The 11,983-nt window shown below is 67.3% G+C and overlaps 2 protein-coding genes across 4 annotated transcripts; one reads left to right on the plus strand and one right to left on the minus strand.

Annotated features, from left to right (window-relative positions):
• Nucleotides 1-2,112: 2,112 nt before the first annotated feature.
• LOC104557311 (transmembrane O-methyltransferase homolog) lies at nucleotides 2,113-8,017 on the plus strand. Its single transcript, XM_062020436.1, has 4 exons — nucleotides 2,113-2,374; nucleotides 5,093-5,289; nucleotides 6,820-7,149; nucleotides 8,003-8,017. The coding sequence occupies exons 1-4, from the start codon at nucleotides 2,113-2,115 to the stop codon at nucleotides 8,015-8,017; spliced, it is 804 nt and encodes a 267-aa protein (XP_061876420.1).
• A 50-nt stretch (nucleotides 8,018-8,067) lies between these two features.
• On the minus strand, nucleotides 8,068-11,979 carry ANAPC15 (anaphase promoting complex subunit 15). Of its 3 annotated transcripts, none has more exons than XM_062020330.1 (4): nucleotides 11,767-11,979; nucleotides 8,540-8,599; nucleotides 8,322-8,459; nucleotides 8,068-8,154 (listed from the first exon to the last, which is right to left on the minus strand). In XM_062020330.1, the coding sequence occupies exons 1-4, from the start codon at nucleotides 11,884-11,886 to the stop codon at nucleotides 8,107-8,109; spliced, it is 366 nt and encodes a 121-aa protein (XP_061876314.1). In that variant the 5' UTR covers nucleotides 11,887-11,979; the 3' UTR covers nucleotides 8,068-8,106. The 3 variants fall into 3 exon arrangements, with proteins under 3 accessions (XP_061876314.1, XP_061876312.1, XP_061876311.1); XM_062020328.1 differs by having other exon boundaries at nucleotides 8,081-8,171; nucleotides 8,540-8,593; XM_062020327.1 differs by having other exon boundaries at nucleotides 8,081-8,171.
• Nucleotides 11,980-11,983: the final 4 nt, after the last annotated feature.

Consider the following 11,983-nt stretch of genomic DNA (forward strand, 5'->3'; position numbering starts at 1 on the left):
CCCCGCTGCCGCCTGTAACTGGAGCCGGAGCCGCTGCCCGAGGAGCCACCATCAATAATTGAGTGTTTGGCAGGGCTCAGGGACACAGGGACACACGAGAGCTCTGTCTGCTGCCCTGCACTCCCTGCACACCCTGCACACCCTCCCTGCTGCCCCTGCACACCCTGCACACCCTGCACACCCTCCCTGCTGCCCCTGCACACCCTGCACACCCTGCCTCCTGCACACCCTGCACACCCTGCACACCCTGCCTGCTGCACACCCTGCACACCCTGCACACCCTGCACACCCTGCCTGCTGCACACCCTGCACACCCTGCCTGCTGCATCCCCTGCACACCCTGCACACCCTGCACTCCCTGCACACCCTGCACACCCTGCCTGCTGCCCCTGCACTCCCTGCACACCCTGCACACCCTGCCTGCTGCACACCCTGCACACCCTGCACACCCTGCACACCCTGCCTCCTGCACACCCTGCCTCCTGCACACCCTCCCTGCTGCCCCTGCACACCCTGCACACCCTGCACACCCTGCACACCCTGCCTGCTGCACCCCCTGCACACCCTGCACACCCTGCCTGCTGCCCTGCACACCCTGCACACCCTGCACACCCTGCCTGCTGCACACCCTGCACACCCTGCCTGCTGCACACCCTGCCTGCAGCCCCTGCACACCCTGCACACCCTGCACACCCTGCACACCCTGCCTCCTGCACACCCTGCCTGCTGCACACCCTGCACACCCTGCACACCCTGCACACCCTGCACACCCTGCACACCCTGCCTGCTGCACACCCTGCCTGTTGCACACCCTGCACACCCTGCACACCCTGCACACCCTGCCTGCTGCACACCCTGCACACCCTGCCTGCTGCACACCCTGCCTGCAGCCCCTGCACACCCTGCACACCCTGCACACCCTGCCTGCTGCACACCCTGCACACCCTGCACACCCTGCACACCCTGCCTGCTGCACACCCTGCCTGTTGCACACCCTGCACACCCTGCACACCCTGCACACCCTGCCTGCTGCACACCCTGCCTGTTGCACACCCTGCCTCCTGCACACCCTGCACACCCTGCCTGCTGCACACCCTGCCTGCTGCACACCCTGCCTGCTGCCCCTGCACACCCGCTGCCGAGCACAGGTAGGTGCCAGCCGTGGGGCACAGGGCTGGGGGCAGAGCTGGGACGAGATGGCCAAGGGCAGCCTGGCTGGGCTCAGCAGGGCTGGGACTGAACCCCGTGCTGGGCCCTGGGGAGGCTGCAGCTGCAGGGCTGTGTCAGTGCATGGTGCTGGGCCCCTCACTCACTGCCACAGGGACACTGAGGGGCTGCAGCGTGGCCAGAGCCGGGCACAGAGCTGGGGAAGGGGCTGGAGCACAAGGGGCTGGGGAGGGGCTGAGGGAATGGGGGTGCTGAGCCTGGAGAAGAGGAGCCTGAGGGGACACAGCAGCACTCTCTGACACTCCCTCACAGCAGCCTGTGCCTGGGGAGATTGGTCTCTGCTCCTGAGCTCCAAGTGACAGGACAAGAGGGAAGGGGCTGGAGTTGCCCCAGGGGAGGTTGAGGTTGGAGGGTCAGTCTCTGCTCCTGAGCTCCAAAACAAGAGGGAAGGGGCTGGAGTTGGAGCAAGAGGGCTGAAGGAGCAAGAGCCTGGAGACAGAGGCTGCAGGGTGAGGCTGGGGAAGGGGCTGGAGCACAAGGGGCTGAGGGAATGGGGGTGTTGAGCCCAGGGGAGGTTGAGGTTGGAGACTGGGGGGTCTGTCTTTGTTCCTGAGCTACAACACATGAGCTACAGGAAAGGGGCTGGAGCTGCCCCAGGGGAGGCTGAGGCTGGAGCTGAGGCAGAACTGTGTCCCTGAGAGGGGTGTCAGCCCTGTGCCAGGCTGCCCAGGGAGCTGGGGCAGTGCCCAGCCCTGGAGGGATCCCAAAGCCCTGGGCTGAGGTGCTGAGGGCTGTGGCTCAGTGCTGGCTGTGGCAGGGGGAGCTCAGGGCTGGGCTCCAGCAGCTCCAGGACCTTTCCCAGCCTCAGTGCTTCTGTGCTTCTCTGGGCTCTGCAAGTCCCCTTCCCCTGTCCCAGCTGTCCCTGGGGGGTTCCCTTCCCCAGCCATGGTGTCCCCAGCCATCGCTCTGGCCTTCGTGCCGCTGCTGCTGACGCTGCTGCTGCGTTACCGGCACCACGTGCTGCTGCTGTACCGCGCCGTGGTGCTGAGCTGGCTGCGGGACCGGCTGAGCGGCGTGTCCCGGGAGCAACGAGCCTTCCAGTACGTGCTGAGCCACGGCATCCCCGGCGACCCCGGCCACATCCTGCTCACCTTCGACCGCTGGAGCTACCACTGCGAGCACCTCAGCGGCGTGGGGCCCGTCAAAGGTGAGGCTCAGCCTCTGCTTGGCACGGCCACGGTGCTGCTGGCACGGCCATGGAACCATTGGCATGGCCATGGAACACGTGGCATTGACATGGCATGGTCATGGTGCTGCTGGCATGGCCATGGAACCAATGGCATGGACATGGAATGGTCATGGTGCTGCTGGCATGGCCATGGAACCAATGGCATGGACATGGCACCATGGGAATGGCTGTGGTGCTGTTGGCATGGCCATGGTACCATTGGCATGGCCATGGAACACATGGCATGGACATGGCACAGTCATGCTGCTGTTGGCATGGCCATGGAACCAAGAGCATGGCCATGGCACCATGGGAATGGCTGTGGTGCTGTTGGCATAGTCATGGTGCTGTTAGCATGGCCATGGAACCAAGTGCATGGCCATGGAACACATGGCATGGACATGGCATGGTCATGGTGCTGTTGGCATGGCCATGGAACCCATGGCATGGGCACGGCAATGTGGGAATGGCTGTTGTGCTGTTGGCATGGCCATGGTGCAGTTGGTATGCCTGTAGATCATTGGCATGGACATGGCAGCATGGGAATGGCTGTGGTGCTGTTGGCATGGCCATGGTGCTGTTGGCATGGCCATGGTACCATTGGCATGGACATGGCAGCATGGGAATGGCTGTGGTGCTGTTGGCATGGCTGCAAGACCAATGGCATGGCCATAGAACCCATGGCATGGCCATGTCACCATGGAAATGGCTGTGGTGCTGTTGGCATGTCCATGGAACCAATGGCATGGACATGGCACCATGGGAATGGCTGTGCTGCTGTTGGCATGGCTACAGGACCAATGGCATGGCCATAGAAGCAATGGCATGGCCATGGCACCATTGGCACAGCCACAGGACCAGTGGCATGGGCATGGCACCAATGGCATGGCTGTGACACCATCAGCATGGCCACAGCACTGTTGGCATGGGCATGAGAGCAATGACATGGCACAGCCCTGCTGGCATGGCCATGGCACTATTGGCATAGCTACAGGACCAATGGCATGGCCATGGCACCAGTGGCATGGCCATGGTGCTGTTGGCATGGCTGTGGTGCCATTGGCACAGCCACAAGACCAATGGCATGAGGGGAGAGGAGAGATGGGGGTTTTGGGCGGGCAACAGGGGTCTGTGTGTGGCACAGGGGTGTGTATGTGGCACAGGGTGGGCACTGGGGGCTCCGTGCATGGCACAGGGGTGTGTGGCACAGGGTGGGCACTGTTGGGGGGGGGTCTGTGTGTGGCACAGGGCTGTGTGTATGGCACAGGGTGGGCACTGGGGGCTCTGTGCATGGCACTGGGGGGTCTGTGCGTGGTACTGAGGGGTCTGTGTGTGGCACAGGGTGGGCACGGGGGGGTCCATGCATGGCACAGGGTGGGCACTGAGGGGTCTGTGTGTGGCACAGGGTGGGCACTGTTGGGGGGGGGGGTCCGTGCATGGCACAGGGTGGGCACTGGGGCTCCGTGCATGGCACTGGGGGGTCTGTGCATGGCACAGGGTGGGCACTGGGGGGTCTGTGCATGGCACAGGGTGGGCACTGGGGGCTCCATCCATGGCACTGGGGGGTCTGTGCATGGCACAGGGTGGGCACTGGGGCTCCGTGCATGGCACTAGGGGGGTCTGTGCATGGCACAGGGTGGGCACTGGGGCTCTGTGCGTGGCACTGGAGGTCTGTGCATGGCACAGGGTGGGCACTGGGGGCTCCATGCATGGCACAGGGTGGGCACTGGGGGGTCTGTGCGTGGCACTGGGGGGTCTGTGCATGGCACAGGGTGGGCACTGGGGCTCCGTGCGTGGCACGGGGTGGGCACTAGGGGATCTGTGCATGGCACAGGGTGGGCACTGAGGCTCCGTGCATGGCACAGGGTGGGCACTGGGGGGGTCTGTGCGTGGCACTGGGGGGTCTGTGCATGGCACAGGGTGGGCACTGGGGCTCCGTGCGTGGCACTGGGGTATGTGTGTGGCACAGGGTGGGCAGTGGGGGCTCCATGCATGGCACTGGGGGCTCTGTGCGTGACACTGGGGGGTCTGTGCATGGCACAGGGTGGGCACTGGGGCTCCGTGCATGGCACTGGGGGGTCTGTGCATGGCAGAGGGTGGGCACTGGGGCTCCGTGCATGGCACTGGGGGGTCTGTGCATGGCACAGGGTGGACACTGGGGCTCTGTGCGTGGCACGGGGTGGGCACTAGGGGGTCTGTGCATGGCACAGGGTGGGCACTGGGGCTCCGTGCGTGGCACTGGGGGTCTGTGCATGGCAGAGGGTGGACACTGGGGCTCTGTGCGTGGCACGGGGTGGGCACTGGGGGTCTGTGCATGGCACGGGGTGGGCACTGGGGCCCCGTGCGTGGCACAGGGTGGGCACTGGGGCTCTGTGCGTGGCACGGGGTGGGCACTAGGGGGTCTGTGCATGGCACAGGGTGGGCACTGGGGCTCCGTGCGTGGCACGGGGTGGGCACTGGGGCCCCGTGCGTGGCACAGGGTGGGCACTGGGGCTCTGTGCGTGGCACGGGGTGGGCACTAGGGGGTCTGTGCATGGCACAGGGTGGGCACTGGGGCTCCGTGCGTGGCACAGGGTGGGCACTGGGGCTCCGTGCGTGGCACGGGGTGGGCACTAGGGGGTCTGTGCATGGCACAGGGTGGGCACTGGGGCTCCGTGCGTGGCACGGGGTGTGTGCCGAGCTGTGCCCGTGTGCCAGGCAGGATCGTGGAGCGGCTGGTGCGGGAGCGCGCCCCGCGGCGGGTGCTGGAGCTGGGCACGTACTGCGGCTACGGCACGGTGCTGCTGGCACGGGCGCTGCCGCCCGGCGCCCGCCTCTGCACCGTGGAGGACAACCCGCGGCACGCCGCCGTGGCCAGCAAGGTCATCCGCATGGCCGGCTTCGACGAGCGCACCGTGAGAGCCGCCCCGGGCACCGGCACCGGGCACCGGGAGGGGTGGGCGGGGAGGGGGGGGCAGCCCTGGCACGGGAAAGGGTGGGCGGGGGGCAGGGGAGGGCTGGCAGCCCTGGCAGGGGCAGGGCGAGGAGCATGGGAAGGGGGCAAGGGGAGGTTTGGCAGCCCTGGCACGGGAAGGGGGCAGGGGCGGGTTGGCAGCGCTGGCATGGGGAGGGGGCAGAGGCCGTGGGCGGGGTGTAGGGGGCAGGGTGCAGGGGTGGGCTGGCAGCCCTGGCACGGGCAGGGGGCGGGCAGGGGGCGTGGGGAGGGGGCAGGAGGAGGTTTGGCAGCCCTGGCACGGGAAGGGGGCGGGCAGGGGGCAGGGTGCTGGGTGCAGGGGGCAGGGTGCAAAGGGCAGGGTGCAGGGGGCAGGGGTGGGTTGGCAGCCCTGGCATGGGGAGGGGGCGGGCAGGGGGCGTGGGCAGGGTCCAGGGGGCAGGGTCCAGGGGGCAGGGGGCAAGGGGCAGGGGCGGGTTGGCAGCCCTGGCATGGGGAGGGGGTGAGCAGGGGGCATGGGCAGGGGGCAGGGTGCTGGGGGCGGGTGCAGGGGGCAGGGTGCAGGGAGGCAGAGGGCAGGGGGCAGAGGGCAGGGGGCAGAGGGCAGGGGGCAGAGTGCTGGGTGCTGGGTGCAGGGGGCAGGGTCCAGGGGGCAGGAGGCAGGGGGCAGGGGGCAGGGGCGGTTTGGCAGCCCTGGCATGGGGAGGGGGTGGGCAGGGGGCAGGGTGCAGGAGGCAGGGGGCAGGAGGCAGGGGGCAGGGGTGGGTTGGCAGCCCTGGCATGGGCAGGGTGCAGGGGGCAGGGTGCAGGAGGCAGTGTGCTGGGTGCAGGGTCCAGGGGGCAGGGTCCAGGGGGCAGGGTCCAGGGGCAGGGTGCTGGGTGCAGAGGGCAGGGCGCAGGGGTGGGTTGGCAGCCCTGGCACGGGCAGGGTGCAGGAGGCAGGGTGCTGGGTGCAGGGGGCAAGGTGCAGGGTCCAGGAGGCAGGGTGCAGGATGCAGGAGGGCAGGGTGCAGGGGGCAGGGTGCTGGGTGCAGAGGGCAGGGTGCAGGGGGCAGGGTGCTGGGTGCAGGGTCCAGGAGGCAGGGTGCAGAGTGCAGAGGGCAGGGTCCAGGAGGCAGGGTGCAGGATGCAGGAGGGCAGGGGGCAGGGTGCTGGGTGCAGAGGGCAGGGGTCCAGGAGGCAGGGTGCAGAGGGCATGGTGCAGGGTGCTGGGTGCAGAGGGCAGGGTGCAGGGTGCAGGGGGCATAGGGCAGGGGGCAGGATGCAGGAGGGCAGGGTGCAGGGTCCAGGAGGCAGGGGGGCAGGGTGCAGGGTGCAGGGTGCTGGGTGCAGGAGGCAGGGTGCTGGGTGCAGGGTCCAGGAGGCAGGGTGCAGAGGGCAGGGTCCAGGGGGCAGGGTGCAGGGGGCAGGGGGCAGGAGGGCAGGTTGCAGGGTGCTGGGTGCAGGGTGCTGGGTGCAGGTCTGCCAGCTCGGCCGTGCCGTTGCATCGCAGGTGCAGCTGATCGTGGGTCCGTCGGCCGAGGTGATCCCGCAGCTGCGGCGCCGGCACCGCCTGGCCCAGGCGGATTTCGTGTTCATGGACCACTGGAAGCGCCGCTACGTGCGGGACCTGCGGCTGCTGGAGCGGCTGCGGCTGCTGGCGCCGGGCGCCACGGTGCTGGCCGACCATGTGCTGTTCCCCGGGGCGCCGCGGTTCCTGCAGTACGCGCGGAGCTGCGGCCGCTTCCACACGCGCCTGCACCGCGCCAGCCTCGAGTACTGCCCCGGCATCCCCGACGGGCTGGCGGAGCTGCGCTACACCGGCCCAGCCCAGCACAGCCCGGCCCAGCCCAGCCCGGCCCAGCACAGCCCGGCCCAGCCCGGCGGCACCGGCTGAGCCCAGCGAGGGGCGGGGGCAAAGCGCCACGGGGAGGGAAAGGGGTGGGCAGGGTCCTGCAGAGCTGCTGCAGCCCAGCCCCTGCTCCAGCAGCTGCCCCTGGCTCAGGGGGCACAGGAACGTGTCCAGGGGGGGTTGGGAACCTCCTGAGCAGGAGCCTCCACACCCTCCCTGGGCAGCCTGGGCCAGGGCTCCCTCCCCTCAGCACCAAAGCACTTGCTCCTGAGCCTTTCAGCACCTTGCAGGAGCCTTTAGGTGCTTGTGAGTGTTGCTGAGGTGCCCCTGAGCTCAGGCTTCTGTTCCCCAGGCTGAGCAGCCCCAGGGCTGCAGCCTTTCCTCCTCACACACATGTTGCAGCCCCTCAGCACCTGGCAGCCCTGCACTGGCCTCTCTGCAGCACTTGGGCAGTTGCTGCCCCCCAGCAGTGCCAGGTCCCTGTCCCAGAGCTGCTCTCCAGCAGCTCACCCCCAGCCTGTGCTGCTGCAGGGGCTGGTTCCTCCCCAGCTGCAGGACTCTGCCCTTGGGCAACCTCAGCACCCTCCTCTGTGCCCAACTCTCAGCCTGCCCACAGCTCCCTCCCTGGCACCTCAGGCTCTGCTGCATCAGGCAGCTTTGTGAGGCTCCTTCTCTGCAGCCATCCCAACCCAGCTGGATGAGTCCCTGTGTGCCCTGCTCTAGGTGCTGCTGCTCTGGCAGGGGGCTGCACTGGATGAGCTCTGCAGGTCCCTGTGCTGTGCTGGCACCAGGGGGGCACAGGGACACCCCCAGTGACCACAGCACCCCCCCCCATTCAATCCAGGAGCTGTATCCTTGAAAACAAGAGTTTATTAGAACAGATCCCCCCCAGGCTGAGCCCCAGCAGCACCCCAAACTCCCCCCCTGCCCCTGGCACAGCCCCAGGGCTCAGATCATCCACTGGTCCTGATCCTGCTCTGCCCCCTCCATATCCACCTGGCAAGAGAAACACCCTGAGCCCCCCCTCACACTGAGCCAGCCCCATCCCTCCTCCTCCCAGGGGCAGGGAGAGAGGGATCCCCCCCCCCCCACCTCCAGGGCTCCCCACACCCCCCCTTTGGGGTGCCAGGGAGATGGGGGTCAGCCCCAGCCCCTCCCCTCACCTCATTGATCTCCCCATCGTCAGGGGACTCGTTGTAGTCGTTCATCTCATCCATGTCCTGCATGTCCTCGTCATCCTCCGAGTCCTCCTCGCTGTCCTCATCATCCTCATCGTCCTCCTCCTCCTCCTCATCGTAGTGCTGTGGGCAGGGGCAGCTGCAGCACCCCCCACAGCACCCCAAGGCCTGGGGGGGTCCCACTCCCCAGCCCCCATACCCACCTCAGAGGCCGGTTTCCCGATGGGCACCAGGTTGTTGTCCTTCTCAGCGATGCTCTGCAGCTGGGGCAGGGGGGGGAGCATGGCCCCAGCACCCCCACATCACCCAAACAGCCCCCCCCAGCACCCAAACAGCCCCCCCAGCACCCAAACACCTCCTCATGGCACCCCCCAGCACCCAAACAGCCCCCCATGGCACCCCCACAGTACCCACAGCACCCAAACACCTCCCCATGGCACCCCCCACAGCGCCCAAACAGCCCCCACAGCAACCAAACACCTCCCCATGGCACCTCCACAGCCCCCAAACAGCCCCTACAGCAACCAAACACCTCCCCATGGCACCTCCACAGCCCCCAAACAGCCCCAGTCCAAATATCCCACACAGCAGCCCAAACAGCCCCTAAACACCCTCCACAGCCCCCAAACAGCCCACACAGCACCCCCAGAGCAACCAAACAGCCCCCTCATGACACCTCCACAGCACCCAAACAGCCCCTCATGGCACCCCCCCCAGCACCCAAACAGCCCCCCCAGCACCCAAACACCTCCCCATGGCACCCCCACAGCACCCACAGCACCCAAACACCTCCCCATGGCACCCCCACAGCACCCAAACAGCCCCCACAGCACCCAAACACCTCCCCATGGTACCCCCACAGCACCCAAACAGCCCCCACAGCACCCAAACACCTCCCCATGGCACCCCCACAGCACCCAAACAGCCCCCCCAGCACCCAAACACCTCCCCATGGCACCCCCACAGCCCCCAAACAGCCCCCACAGCACCCAAACACCTCCCCATGGCACCTCCACAGCACCCAAACAGCCCCCACAGCAACCAAACACCTCCCCATGGCACCCCCACAGCCCCCAAACAGCCCCCACAGCACCCAAACACCTCCCCATGGCACCTCCACAGCCCCCAAACAGCCCCCACAGCAACCAAACACCTCCCCATGGCACCCCCACAGCACCCAAACAGCCCCCACAGCACCCAAACACCTCCCCATGGTACCCCCACAGCACCCAAACAGCCCCCACAGCACCCAAACACCTCCCCATGGCACCCCCACAGCACCCAAACAGCCCCCACAGCACCCAAACACCTCCCCATGGTACCCCCACAGCACCCAAACAGCCCCCACAGCACCCAAACACCTCCCCATGGCACCTCCACAGCACCCAAACAGCCCCCACAGCACCCAAACACCTCCCCATGGCACCCCCACAGCCCCCACAGCAACCAAACACCTCCCCATGGCACCTCCACAGCCCCCAAACAGCCCCCAGCACCCAAATATCCCACACAGCAGCCCAAACAGCCCCTAAACACCCCCCACAGCCCCCAAACAGCCCACACAGCACCCCCAGAGCAACCAAACAGCCCCCCACGGCACCCCCACAGCACCCAAACACCCCCTCAGTACCCAAACACCCCCTACAGCACCCCCACAGCACCCAAATACCCCCCATGGCACCCAAAGACCTCCTCCAGCACCCCAACAGCACCCAAACAACCCCTACAGCACCCAAATACCCCCCCCCACCATCTCCACAGCACCCAAACACCCCCCCAGCACACTTTGAATCCCCCCAACCCCCCCCCTCCATTTCCCTTCGTTGTTAATTAAGCCCCAGCCCTAATTACAGCCCCCCCCCCCCCCCCCCCGGGGTGTGTGTGTGTGTAATGACTCATTATCTCTGCTAATTAACAAATTAACACCAGTCTAACCACTGAGCTCATTCATGTTCATTTTAATCACACAGGGAGGGGTTTCACCCCCCACCCCCACCTCCCAGGGGGGGTCACTCAGGGGGTTCCCCCCCTCCCATTATCCCTCACAACCCCCCTCCCCCAGTGCCCACCCCCCTTCCCAGTGTCCCCCTCCCCCCTTATCCCCATCTCCCCTCTCCCCCATTATCCCACCCCCCCCAGTATCCCCCTCCCACCCCCCTGGTGTCCCCTTCTCCCCCCTCTCAGTATCCCCCTCCCCATGTGTCCCCCCCTCCCCTTGCTGTCCTCCTCCCTTATCCCCCTCCCCTATCCTCATGTCCCCATCTCCTCCCCCTCCCCATTATCCCACCCCCCTGTGGCCCCCCCTTTGGTGCCCAACTCCCCCCCCTCAGTGTCCCCTTTCTCTCCCCCACATCCCCCTCCCCCCATTATCCCCCCCCTGTGTCCCTCTCCTGGTCTCCCCCTCCCCATTACCCCACCCCTCATCACCCCCCTCCCCACACTGCTCTCTCAGTGCTCCCCATGTCCCTTTCTCTCTCCCCGTCCCCTTTTGCCCCCTCCCCTGTTACCCCTCTCTTCCCCCCCCGGTATCCCCCTCCCCTCCCCATTATCCCTCCTGGTACCCCCCCAGTCTCGCCCCCTTTATCCCCCTCCCCGTTATCCCCCCCCCCACCCCGTTACCCCCCGGTCTCATCCCCTTTAACCCCCCCGTTATCCCCCCCAGTCTCGCCCCCGTTATCCCCCCCCGTTACCCCCCTTTATCCCCCCGTGTTACCCCCCAGTCTGGCCCCCTTTATCCCTCCCCGTTATCCCCCCTGTTCCCCCCCGGCCTCGCCCCCGTTACCCCCTTTATCCCCCCCCGTTACCCCCCGGTCTGACCCCCTTTATCCCCCTCCTTTATCCCTCCTCGTTATCCCCCCCCGTTACCCCCCTTTATCCCCTCCGTTCCCCCCCGGCCTCGCCCCCTTTATCCCCCTCCTTTATCCCTCCTCGTTATCCCCCCCGTTCCCCCCCGGCCTCGCCCCCTTTATCCCCCCCCGTTCCCCCCTTTATCCCTCCTCGTTATCCCGCCCGTTCCCGCCCGGTCTCGCCCCCGTTATTCCCCCCCCGTTACCCCCTTTATCCCCCCCCCGTTCCCCGCCGGCCTCGCCCCCGTTATCCCCCCGGTTCCCCGCCGTTATCCCCCCCCCGTTACCCCCCGGTCTCGCCCCCTTTATCCCCCCGCCGTTACCCCCTTTATTCCCCCCGTTCCCCGCCGGTATAGCCCCCGTTATCCCCCACCATTCCCCCCCTTTATCCCCCCCCGTTAACCCCCAGTCTCGCCCCCGTTATCCCCCCCCGGTCTCGCCCCCTTAACCCCCCCCGTTACCCTCCGGTCTCGCCCCCGTTATCCCCCCTCGTTCCCCCTTTATCCCCCCCCCGTTACCCCTTTATCCCCCCCGTTCCCCCTTTATCCCCCCCGTTTCGCCCCCGTTCCCCGCCGGTTGCCCACCCAGGCCTGGTGCTGCTGCTCCTGCTGCTGCAGCTCGGTCTCGTCCACGCAGGGCCGGTCGAGGTTGAACCAGAGCGCCTCGGTGACGCGGGGCAGCAGCGACGGGAACAGCGTGGCCATGGCCGGGCTCCGGGGGGGCTCCGCGACCCCCGGCGTGAGGGGGCGGCACCGGGAGCCGCCGCGGCCGCTGACCCGGAAGCAGAACCCGAGACCGACC

Source organism: Colius striatus, chromosome 1, assembly GCF_028858725.1.
Source record: "Colius striatus isolate bColStr4 chromosome 1, bColStr4.1.hap1, whole genome shotgun sequence".
Lineage (NCBI taxonomy): Eukaryota > Metazoa > Chordata > Aves > Coliiformes > Coliidae > Colius > Colius striatus.

What these genes read in the sequence shown, in the direction of transcription:
- LOC104557311 (XM_062020436.1), top strand. Translation starts at nt 2,113, where the DNA reads ATGGTGTCCCCAGCCATCGCTCTGGCCTTCGTGCCGCTGCTGCTGACG. An exon ending in CGGCGTGGGGCCCGTCAAAG is followed by an intron (nt 2,375 to 5,092) that starts GTGAGGCTCAGC and finishes CCCGTGTGCCAG; the next exon opens with GCAGGATCGTGGAGCGGCTG. An exon ending in CCGGCTTCGACGAGCGCACC is followed by an intron (nt 5,290 to 6,819) that starts GTGAGAGCCGCC and finishes GTTGCATCGCAG; the next exon opens with GTGCAGCTGATCGTGGGTCC.
- ANAPC15 (XM_062020327.1), bottom strand. Translation starts at nt 11,886, where the DNA reads ATGGCCACGCTGTTCCCGTCGCTGCTGCCCCGCGTCACCGAGGCGCTC. An exon ending in AGCAGCAGCACCAGGCCTGG is followed by an intron (nt 8,600 to 11,766) that starts GTGGGCAACCGG and finishes CCCCTGCCCCAG; the next exon opens with CTGCAGAGCATCGCTGAGAA. An exon ending in TCGGGAAACCGGCCTCTGAG is followed by an intron (nt 8,460 to 8,539) that starts GTGGGTATGGGG and finishes CCCTGCCCACAG; the next exon opens with CACTACGATGAGGAGGAGGA.